Source organism: Neolamprologus multifasciatus, chromosome 11 (assembly GCF_963576455.1).
Source record: "Neolamprologus multifasciatus chromosome 11, fNeoMul1.2, whole genome shotgun sequence".
NCBI lineage: Eukaryota > Metazoa > Chordata > Actinopteri > Cichliformes > Cichlidae > Neolamprologus > Neolamprologus multifasciatus.
In genome coordinates, this window is record NC_140449.1 from 33,979,493 (window position 1) to 33,991,530 (window position 12,038).

At 40.9% G+C, this 12,038-nt stretch overlaps 1 protein-coding gene across 1 annotated transcript in view; it reads right to left on the reverse strand.

Annotated features, from left to right (window-relative positions):
- Positions 1-337: 337 nt before the first annotated feature.
- Positions 338-12,038, reverse strand: part of pear1 (platelet endothelial aggregation receptor 1) — a 71,958-nt gene continuing 60,257 nt past the window's right edge. Inside the window, exons 19-23 of the mRNA XM_085177228.1 lie at positions 10,277-10,386; positions 9,936-10,062; positions 8,231-8,293; positions 6,317-6,520; positions 338-3,536 (exon numbers count right to left, since the gene is read on the reverse strand). Coding sequence (XP_085033354.1) covers positions 3,397-3,536; positions 6,317-6,520; positions 8,231-8,293; positions 9,936-10,062; positions 10,277-10,386 — 644 coding nt within the window. The 3' untranslated portion in view covers positions 338-3,396. The remainder of the gene's footprint in view (positions 3,537-6,316; positions 6,521-8,230; positions 8,294-9,935; positions 10,063-10,276; positions 10,387-12,038) is intronic.

The following is a 12,038-nucleotide window of genomic DNA, read 5'->3' on the forward strand; positions in this document are numbered from 1 at the left end:
TCCTGCTCACATGCTTCAAACGGGAGTCTTGTGACCGTCAGCTGTCCTCCGATATGTGTTTCTCCTAAAAGCTGGTCATAAGGGCTTTGATTTTCTTTCTTTCCTCTAAGCTTTACCGACTTTGCAAATCCCCGGATCTGATTTTGGGACCTCGGTCAGATTGAGGGGTTTGTGTGACTTTGTAGCTTTGGCTTCACGCGCTGCTTTTTGCCAGTTATGCACAGCAGGTAGATTTGTAGTCTAGTCTGGCAGCTTAACTCATTTATACTCCAGTGGAAAGCATATCAAAGCATTTGTGGAAGATACTTGATAGCTGTCGTGGTATTGTTTTTGTGTGGGTTTTTTCTTTTTATACTTAAAAAAAAAAGAAGCAATTTCTGCAAAGTTTAATTTTTTTTTTTTTTTAATTTTTCGGCCACAAAAGGACAGTTCACCCCTAAAATGAAACTTGTGTCCTCTGCCCTTTAATGCTGTCTTGGTGTTTCCAGGTTTGCAGACGGCTGCAGAGATGTCCGCCTTCTCGTTAATATAACGCAACTCATGTTGTGGTGCTCAGAGTACTGGAAAATGCATTTGAACAAACCAGAAATCATGACCTTGTTACTCCAAAAAAATCTCCAGACCTTTTATGAACAGTTTCTTGTAGGAACGACTTTCTTTCTAACTTCATCCACCAACCGAAAGTAGCGTGTAGCTAGCTGACACGAGCTGCTCGTCAGTGGAAGATGCAGTGTACAACCATCAGATGTAGTGTCGTGCAAAGAAAGAACTTCCTGTATCAAACTGCTCAGTAGGATGACCCGGTCATGATTTTTGGAAACATTGATGCTGAATTTTCAAATGTTTTTTGGCCACTTTTAATTTCAACATATTGAAGAGAAGTCTGATATCTCTTCAATATGGGCTAGATGCACAGAAAAGCTACAGGCAGGAGAAAAACAAATATGTAAACCTAACTATGGTTTGAATTTTAGGTAGTTTGATGCTCAGAGTGTCTCATGAAGTCGCTGACAATCAGAGAAATGACGTCTACAGTATAAATGTGTATTAACAGAAATCTTGTAGTTGTCAAATGTCTACATGTAAAGTGATGAGAAATGATAACTGTAGTTGTTCAGTATATTCACAACATAATGCTTCAGATCAGGTCATTGAAACGTCAGGGGTGTAATTAAGCAGAGTAACAAGGACTCACTACAACCACAGATGCACAAACACGCTGTGAGGTCTTTGTAAACTTCCTCGAGTCCTGGTGGAGATCTCATGAAGCCTTTGAAGTGCTTGAGATTTAAAGATATCACCCAAAGCCATTAATGTTAAAGGTTCTTGAAATGAGATTTGTTTGAGATCATGAAATCATTAAAACCACACTTTGATGCAATTTTTTTCTAAAGCGATGCTGAGTAAAAAGTATTTTTTCCAATGAGTGACGGTTGTGATTATTTCCTCGTTATTGAAAAATGTCGAGTCCATGAAAAGTGCAGAGAGTTTATTTACATCATACACACATGTTCCCAGGATTACATTCAAAAATAAATGACTGCACAATATTGTAGCACTAAAAGCACGACGTACATTCTGTTGGGCTTCTGTTAACAACTTGACAGGAAAATGAACTTCACAGGTCAATATTTTTACATTAATACACCAATTTCAGTATTTCGGAACCACAACACAATCAGGACTACAGTCTGCTCCCCACTAATTTTAGCCAATCAAATTACATTTCCACTCTCATCATAAATGATTTTATATAGGGACTAACTTGACAAAAAGTAGTTCCACTGAAACCTGTTGGTGATGCGGTCAGGGTGAAGGGAGATGTCTTAAGACTGGCTGTGAGCTGTTGCATATTTGGACAAATACTCTGTAAACTGCAGCAGAGGAGGCCGCGTGACGCTGTGGAGCCACAGTTTTGTCCAGCGATGGAGACGATGGAGCTCAGGCCTTCTGTCTGGCCCACAATCTTCAGTAACCCAGCCTTCCCAATGCTTAATGTGTTGTCCTTAAAATTTTGGATTCACTTCAAAGGCAGCCGTCAAGTCATCAATCACTATGCACAACCCACTCATAGTAGGGTAACGTCCATAACCTAAACATGACTGTAAAATCTACAGACGATGAGCTCTGGTACCCAGCATGTTGAGGTTTCCATTTCTAGTCCTCTTGAAGTTGTATTGACCAATCACGTTTGAGCAAGCTGTGGTCCAATTACAATAAACAGTCAACGAACTAATTCCCCAAAATGCAGCCTCATAAATCTGTCAGCCAGCAACACATTTAGTTTTTTTTATTATCTTTGTCTTTGCATATGTAAAAAATGAGCAGCAGAAGACCTGGCCTGAGTATCTGTTGGCTATCCTTCAAAAGGCGATCCATTCAGACAGATTGCATTATGGGTAACACAGGTCTAAAAAAACAAAGCGAAACATAATAAAATCTTTGTGTTTTGGGTGAAATGTGACAAAAAGGGGTACTGCACTGATGGCTTTATCATAATATCTGTGCCCAAACTCACACTGACCTTTAACATCTATTAATATATACACAAGAAGTTCATAAGGTGTCCTATGATAACATAACAGCATCTTTATTTGAACAGAAGAGCTGCGCTTCAACAATACTGAGAGGCTGACAATATATTCATTTCTGTATTTACACAGTTTTCTTCAGACAGCAGCAATAAGCCACATTTCTTTAAAGAAACACACTTCAGTCCTTAAATGGCATTTATTTGTTGAAAAAACACTACATGAACTTTTGTAAAATGCTGCTCACTTTGGCTTCCAGGTGTTAAAAAAGAAAAATCTTTGGTATTTTTTCTGTTTATAAAATATGGTTTGTCATAAGACATTTTTTTTTTCAGCTGAAGCTGCCTTTTTTAAAAAAAAAGTAATGCAAATTCAACTCGAAATAACCCTGAAAAGGAGACGAGACGGAGGAAAAATCGAGCTCTGATAAAAGAGGCCCGTTAAAAATGCATCAGCAGCACGCAAAGGGTGTGAAAAACAAATATTTCAGCATGTTTACAAGAGTTCAAACACACAAACATTCCCAAGTCGCTGCTTGTAGCCATCAAATCCTCTGGTGGGTTTTGCCCTCGGGAGTTAAAAGCAGCTGAAGCCCCGCAGGCGTCACCACACAGCCTGCTGGCTCCTCAGTCTGGATGACAGGTCTGTGACGGAGACGCCAGTACCGCTCTGTGCACACAAGGGGGCGGTGTTTAGTTGAAAGCAAAGCATCCACTGTAAACAAAGGTTCGTCTGGCAGGACGGACTCCTCGCCCCTGCTCTGTTGGTGGTCTGCAGCTCTGATTTTCAAAGATAAAATTAGCCGTTTCTTCATCAACCCCGGAGCGAGCAGAAGGGAACAATTAGCTCTGCTGCTCTGACGCTGTCACTGAGGGCTTCTCCTGGGGGAGGGGGGGCGGCGCACCGGTGGCAGGTCGTAGTGTCCCGGGATGTGGCTGTTCACCGGGAGGTCGTAGTGGCTCTGTGGGTCCTCATGAGCAGCGTGGCCGTGGGAGCTCTGACACTCTGAGGGGAAAAAGAACTCGCCGTGAGGACCAAACAGGCTGCCATTTTTTATTTTAGTGCTGGAAAATATGCTGACTCTATTTTTTAAATAAAAACCCATCTGTGCATTCAGTCCTGCTTTGGACTTGACTGGATGAGTTGGTTTGGCGTTACAGTCTGAGCTCACTCTGTGCTCAGTGTTTAATTCAACTTGTTGAACTCGCTCCTAAATAAAGCTTTTTAAAAGCCCGCACACTCCAGGCTGGAAAAGCGTGCATTCACCCTCTGTTTACATTTAAATAACATCATCTATAAATCGTTTAATAAGAGTCTCGCTCTCAGATGTGGGCGCCCTGAACCAGGATATTAGCAAATAAACTAAAAACATCAGTAACAAAGAGCAGTGTCGCATAATCACGTCAATGTCATGCCATGAAGTGGAAACACCTCCCCGTCTTTACTCTTTACTGCTCCTTTTATGTTTATGAACCCTTTATTACATGAAGTGTGTATTTTCTCTAAATGACTCATTTTCTTAGTCATTGTGTTCTGGATCCATGCCAGAGTATTTAAACACATTAAAGACAATTTGATTGGTAATTTCATTTATTACGACATGCGTACTTATTGTAGAATATACTGCAGAAGAAGTCGCTGCTCAGAATCCATCTCATCTACAATCGTTTGTATTCAGCTGCAAAATGTGCTGGCGCAAAAAGTTTTTCCAAGCTTAATTTTCAACATCAATTTGAGTTAAATTAGGCTAGACTGGATTTGTTTGCACTTTGCTTTTCTTCTTTCAAAAGTCTTGTCTGGATGTTAAAAACCAGCTACAAATGTTGCAGTCATACAGAGAAGAGAATCAGTGATTTAAACAACAGTTTGTGCAGAGCCACAGTCTTCTGTTTCAGGTAGAGTGAATGCAAATTGCAGTGATTTGTCCAAGAAAAAAAGACTGGACTCAATCCAATATGTGGATGAATGTAAGGATTTGATCCCGCTGACCTACACTTCATTCCTCTGACTGCATATTGATGCATTACTAGTGTCCACAATACAATAAAACAATAAAATCCTTCGGCTTCCTGTTTTCCCCTCTCCTCTCCCCTGCCCTTCCTCTTCCTTTAGTCTTTTATTTGTGGCAAACAGATGTTGATTCATCAGTCCATGACCTGAGGAAGTCTGGCCAGCCCAGCTGTGTAACAGACCACAGACCTGTTTTAAGGTTTGACTGATAAGGACCTTAAAAGAGTTGCTATTTTTTGTTTTTCTCCCAAAGCGGGCGGAACCGTGGTGCAGTGGGTAGCACTGTTGTTCCAACTCAAACTCAAGTTAATCCAAAGAATTATGTAAAATCAACTACAATCAGTGTTGGGGAGTAACGGAATACATGTACCGCCGTTACGTATTTAAAATACAAAATATGAGTAACTGTATTCTGTTACAGTTACCGTTTAAAAAGGTGGTATTTAGAATACAGTTACTTTGTTGAAATAAATGGATTACACGGCGGTACTTCCCTGTTTCATATTGTGGCGGGTCAGGACTGTTTGGGTTTTGTTTGACAGCTACGTTCTGTTGTTCCAGGTGGCAGCGTTACAGTTGCCATGGTTACAGAGTGACGCTCTCTCTCTGCGTGTTTCCTGGGTGAGAGAGCGCCTGTTGTTGTTGTTGTTGTGCTAAGCTAACAGGCAGAATGCTACAGGTATAGCTCTAAAGAATGTAGCATCATGGGCAGTGTAGTCCGTGCTGCAGGGAGAATGGACTGCCATACACGTTATGTGTCTGTGAGCGAGGGAGGGAGAAAAAGGAAAAGTACGAGCTGTCATCGAGCAAAAACGGGAGCTGGAAGCATGTAAATATAATAATAACCACTGCAGCCAAGAAGAGAGCCTGACGAGCCCAGCTGTAAGTAAGCTATTAAGACTCGACTGTACACCGTGTTCGTGTTTTCCTCCAAAAACAATAAGTTCTGTTGGAGCAGCCTTTCAACGCCTCTCTCTGTCTCTGCTAGCAAAGTTGACCCAGACAACAAAGTAAAGCTAGTTTTCAGCTACGAGCCGACACAGAACCCACCGTATTAGCCAGAGGTCCCTTTACTACGGTTTGGAGCCGCGGACCTTCAGTAACAGTAATAAATCACAGCAATAGTACATTCATGTAGTTGTAAACAGCATGATAATATATTAAGTAATCCAAAGTATTCAGAATACGTTACTCTCATTGAGTAACGTAACGGAATACGTTACAGAATACATTTTGGGACATGTATTCTGTAATCTGTAATGGAATACATTTTAAAAGTAACCTTCCCAACACTGACTACAATATTGGGCCACACCTCTTAATCTTTGAATTCAGGTGTTTTTGTCCTGTTGCCGCGGTTGTATGAAATCATGTAGTCAAAAGAATGGATTGTTCTACAGAGAAAAATTCATAACATTAAGGAGGGATCAGCAAGTGCTAACGCTCTGCAGGGTTCCACGTCTCCTCTGGCAGTAACATCAGCACATAGACTGTACCAGGAGCTGCATGGCACAGGCTTCAGCTGCTGTAGGTGTAATGTGGTCCAGTATTTTTGTCCCTATAGTGTAAATCGCAGTTAAAAACTCATAGTTCTTATTAAAATTAGCGTTAGAGCAGCTGGATCCAAAAAGACTGGTTCATTCAAAAACACAAACAGACCCACTGATGTTTGTATGATGGAAATATTGGACGTTTAACTGTAATAATAACTAAGAAGGTTGAGGTGAAGTGTAAAACACTCCTTGGACTCGCAGGAGGTCAGAAGTGTTGCTTACCTCTGCGTAAGGTGGCCGTGTGGAACGGCGGCGGGGGCGTGATCTCGGTGTACGCGCGCTCCCTGGGCACGGCCGACTTCATCTCCATGTAGCTGCTCTCCGGGGGGCAGAAGGGCAGGGGCAGCCCGGGCAGGTCTTTGATGGTGGCGTACGGATTCTCGCTGTTCAGAGAGCTGCTGCTCACGGCCGCCGAATCCTTCAGCTCTGCAGGAAACAAATGTTGAGAGATTAAACTGCATATGAAGTCCACGCGGAGCGAGAATGGAGCGTGATTGAGGGTTAAAGCCTAAGCCTGCTAGATGAAGCATTCACTGCATGAAAAGTGAGATTTTCATCAGTATGCAGCTCTGCAAATTGCTGTACAGCTGCAAGTTAATGACTGTTGACGTAAATTTGTAGGCAGCACAAAGGACTTCCAGTAACTGTCGAGTGCTGACATGGAAATTTAAATTTCTAGCAGTTTTACAAGCCTGAGAATTCCTCTGAGCTCAGGAGACAAATCATGACAGTAGAGGACGACGCCAGCTTTCTTTATAAAGTCCTGATGATCTTTTACAGCAACAAGGAATCAGCTTTAGTTTAATTGTATGCTGATGAAATTGTAGGTTTAACAGATCTGCTTAAAGTAAGTGAGCCTGTTGAGACCAAATGTGTTTTTTTCCATGAGCGACATTCAATAATGATATTTAAATAATCCAAAAAGCAGCTTCAGACGTCTTCGTCTCTTGATGGAACGACGCCGTGTTAGCAACAAACTGCAAGATGAGAAAAAAATGTTCCCCAGCGACAGCAGAGGTGCAGCATTTAAAGAGCCGCAAACACAGAGACACTGAAAAAAGAGCAATTACAACAGAAATGTTTCCAGGGGGCAATAAAAAAAATGGATGTAAGCTTACGGTTTGTCTGATGGTTTCTTTGTTTGATCACTCGCCTCGTGAGTCACTGAATTTTGCAACAAGCACGTCTCGGCCGTCTGCCGCGTCTGTGTTTTCAGACCAGTCAAAATGTTTTCTCAGTCTGCTTAAATGTGTTTGCGCTACGAGGAGCTCTCAGCACCGCGACACGCAGCCCACGGCCGAGCATGTCACGAGCTTACTGTCTTTGTTTAACGTGCATTTTAACATTTGCTAAATGGGACTAAACAAACAGTCGAGCTGAGGATGATGGGAATGTCAACAGTAAACAAGCAAGCCAAACTTTATTTGTACAGCACACTTGATTCGACGTGACGTTCGAGGTCAAGCGTGAGCTGAGGTGGAAGTAAAACAACAAAACAACCTGCAGATAATGTAAAATGAATGAGATTCAAATGATTTAATAAATGCAAAGAAAATAAACAATGAAGCAAATCATGACAGAAGGCCTGGGTCCAATTCCACCCAGACTATCAGAGAATAATAGAAACTAATAAATAAAAAAATATAATATATAATAAATAAATTATATAATATATAATAAATAAAATATATAATATATAATAAAATATAATAAAAAAAAACATTTAAGCAATAGAAGTGATAAAACATGGAAACAGGAATAAGATCAAATAAAAATTAAAAGTAAAAATGTGGAAAACAAACATTCAACATGTCACAAGCACTAGAAAAAAATGCGATCACATGGCGGCGAGAGATCGAACGCTACATTTTTCCACAAGTACATAGAGTTCACCCAGAGGGGGCTTTGAAACCAAATTACATGGACATCTAATTCACTCAAAGCTTGCTGTTAAAAAATTACACGGGTGTTAGAAGAAAAGTCCCCACAGTTAAAGCCTCTGTGGACCATGAATGTCATGGAGAACACTGTCATCCATAGACTGTATAAATAAAGCTTACTTTGTAAGCTTTTCCACAGCTAACCTCAGACTTCAGCAGTAAGTAAGAAAAGCGAGAAAACGAGGTGATAAACTACCTTTGTTGTAATATTTTCCGAGGCTGGCGCTGTAGCTGTAGCTCCGATCGATGCCAAAAGCTCCTGTTAACAATAAAAGACAAATCAGACGTCTTCATTTAGCTTTATAGCGAGCTAATCAAAAGCAGAGAAACTGCTGTGGAAACCTGTAAAAATCAATCCCAGGTGAGTGATAGGTGCTGGCAATGCAACTCTCACCTTTTACGAAGTCCTTATTATTTTTATAGTCTCATATCGAGAGAGCCCCGCTGACTAGGAAATGCGATGGTCGATAAACTTTGCTGGAGATTATAAGCAGGAACTACTTAAGCTTCTTCCTGGCCTGAGGCTCTCAGCCATCACCTGCATGAGCAGCTATGCTGGCGCAGTTACTGAAAAAAGCCTAAGAAATGTTTGAAATCGAAACTTTTGCACAACTCTGATCAAGACCATAAAAAGGGGTTCAATGTCACTGAGACGCTTTGATCCCTGACAGTTCAGCCACTGCTATGTTTGAACTCTTTCATTACCAACGAGGAACTACAGCAGATGTGTTTGGATCAAAAATAAATAGGGACTTATTCTTCTCATTTATATTCCAATTTTTCATTTTCAGATACCAATAAAATACTTTTCACTGTTCAAACAATAATTTTCCAGGTCTGTCAACAAGCAGTTTTAGCTCCTGTCGCTTTAAAGGCCTCCCCTCCCTAAAAACCCCACTGTCTTCTGATTGGCTGCCCCTCCTCTCTCCTGCAACCAGAACCCTGGTGCCTGTAAGCTTCTCTACTCATGTGCCGTTGGTGTCCCTGAGATGACTATAAAAAAGTCCACACTGAGCTGATGTTAGCTCAGCACAAAATTACAAGAAAATGTCAAACTTTAAAAAAGCTTTTGGCTCGCAGGGATTATTTTACATTTACCTCATTATTTAAAACTTTGATCATGTTTGTAATCATCTAACATCAGGACATGAGAGAAAATGAGAAAGCGTGACATAGCTCCCCCCTTCATATATAAATATTTCATTGTAAATGTTTTACGGAAATTTCAAACTAAAATACAAAATTCAGAACTTTATACTGCAAACAAACTTTTGCTGTCCACCTGCAAAACTGTGCAGCAAGCCCACTAGAGGCTTTCTGCACAGTTTAACCATCAGAACAGCAGTTCTTTGCTTTCCCACTTTGCCAGAGGTCACCACTTAGTCATAATAATATAATATTAAACTTTAAATATCACCAGAAGTCTGCACAAACCCTTCTAAGAAAGGACGCGTATGAGATCTTTGCACCTCAGCTTCATACTTGCTGTTCAGTGAAAATAAAGACGTTTGAACTCTGATTAATGTTACACAAGACGTTTTCTGTCCACCTGTTATGACCATAATTAAAGAATGCATTTAACTTAAGTGACATAACTGTTTAATTATTGACTACAATTGGATCACTCTGTTATATTACTATGAGACAGGCAAAGATAATGTGATGACAGTAATGTCTAATTTATCCCCCCCACACACACACCCACCCCTCACCGCCAGCCAGCAGTTGCAGGTTTTACTGATTACTTTAATGCCGCTGTGGTCAGAAGGTCGGGAAACCAGTTTCTCGCTTTTATAAGCTTGTAAATGTTAATGTGCTCATTTTATTCTCGTCTCCAGCTGCAGGTGTGCCCTCTAAACGATCTTATGTGAATCACGCAGTGCAGAGTCACCTAGACGGACCTGAGTCTTTGCGAGGCTCGTGGTGTTTCCAGTCTGCAGGCAGCGTGGCGTTGGTCTCGACTCCAAACAGACCTCGCCTCTCCCTCTCTGCGTTCTTCACGCTGCAGAACAGCTGGTTGTTGGTGTTCTGTAAGGCAGGAAAAACGATAAACCGTCGCAAATGTACAAAAGCCAAACGAAGCGCCGAGGACCGATGACCTACTGCGTCTACACGTTTTGGTATCATATGATTTCACAGCCAGCTGTTGCTGGCTGTCCAAATGACATATTCCTCCCAATGCTGCCCTTCAGTTGCAATGAGGCATGAAGCTTTCTCCTTAGATATCAGAGACGACATTCACCTTGATGGTGCGGTCGTGGTTGTTGGGGAGGTGTGGCAGCGGAGGCCTGTTCTGGCTCAGTGTGTGGTAGCTGGGGTTGGAGTAGTAGTGGTGGTAACTGTGAGGAACATCTGCAGGACGAAAACAAACACATGGCATCACGTCTGCTGCTATTAAATTACCTCAAGGTCAATAAAATGCATTCCACAATCACACAGAGTGAGATAGACATGAAACCGCACTGTGCATACAAACAACATCAACATCACCGGCTGAGTCTTCTTCTGCAAAGGCATGTTAGCAGTCAGCAGTGATTCAGTTTAATGAAGCAATGAGATTTACAGGGATTCAATAAGAATCCTCAACAACACCACAAAATCTGCCACAGTCCCACTTGTTGCAACATTTAATTTATCCCTTATGTATAAGATGACTTCAATTACTGCAGTTAATAAATGGCTGACACTGAGCATGATATCTATCTAGTTTACTGCACCAGTTTGTAAAAAAACAAGGTCTTAAATAATCAGGCCCCATCTTATCTTAATGACCTTGTAGTACCATATCACCCTATTAGAGCACTTCGCTCTCGCTCTGCAGGCCTACTTGTTGTTCCTAGAGTATTTAAAAGTAGAATGGGAGGCAGAGCCTTCAGTTTTCAGGCCCCTCTTCTGTGGAACCAGCTTCCAGTTTGGATTCGGGAGACAGACACTATCTCTACTTTTAAGATTAGGCTTAAAACTTTCCTTTTTGCTAAAGCATATAGTTAGGGCTGGACCAGGTGACCCTGAATCCTCCCTTAGTTATGCTGCAATAGATGTAGGCTGCCGGGGGATTCCCATGATGCATTGAGTTTTTCCTTTCCAGTCACCTTTCTCACTCACTATGTATTAACAGACCTCTCTGCATTGAATCATATCTGTTATTAACCTCTGTCTCTCTTCCACAGCATGTCTTTATCCTGTCTTCCTTCTCTCACCCCAACCGGTCGCAGCAGATGGCCGCCCCTCCCTGAGCCTGGTTCTGCCGGAGGTTTCTTCCTGTTAAAAGGGAGTTTTTCCTTCCCACTGTCGCCAAAGTGCTGCTCATAGGGGGTCATATGATTGTTGGGTTTTTCTCTGTATCTATGAAGCGCCTTGAGGCGACTTTTGTTGTGATTTGGTGCTTTATAAATAAAATTGAATTGAATTGAATTAAAACAATCAAATATGGCTGAATTAAATGGAAGTTTGAAACATATCTGACCTTCTTCTTCCAATTCTAACATGAAAAATTTGTTCAGTGATTTATTTTCATAATAAACCTTCCCATATGGAAAAGAAATAGTAAAAACATATATGATTTACTCATGAAAGTGGCCACTTTCTCATTACTTTCATATATTGTTTTAGTAAGTATCCAAAACATACAAGTTTCATTATATAATTTTTCAAGGGATCTTATATCTGTTTTCACTCTTGTATGCTTTTCATACAAGTTTCACACAAGACAGATACAAACTTTATAAGATTTATATATATCTTTTCCATATGGGGTATTCAGGTGGCCTTCAAGTCCACTTAAATTACATTCGGTCATCAACTGTTGCACCAAAAGAAAACATATTTTTTTAAAATATAGTTATGTTGATTTCTGACATCCTGCTTTATATTTTTAAGGCTTAAAAAATGTTTTAGTGTCAGTTTAAACCTCTAGCAGTCAAAAAGTGAACAAAATCAGCCGTCACATCAACACATTAATCAAAATTTATATCCACAAACACAAATTTTCCTTTTTTTTGCTG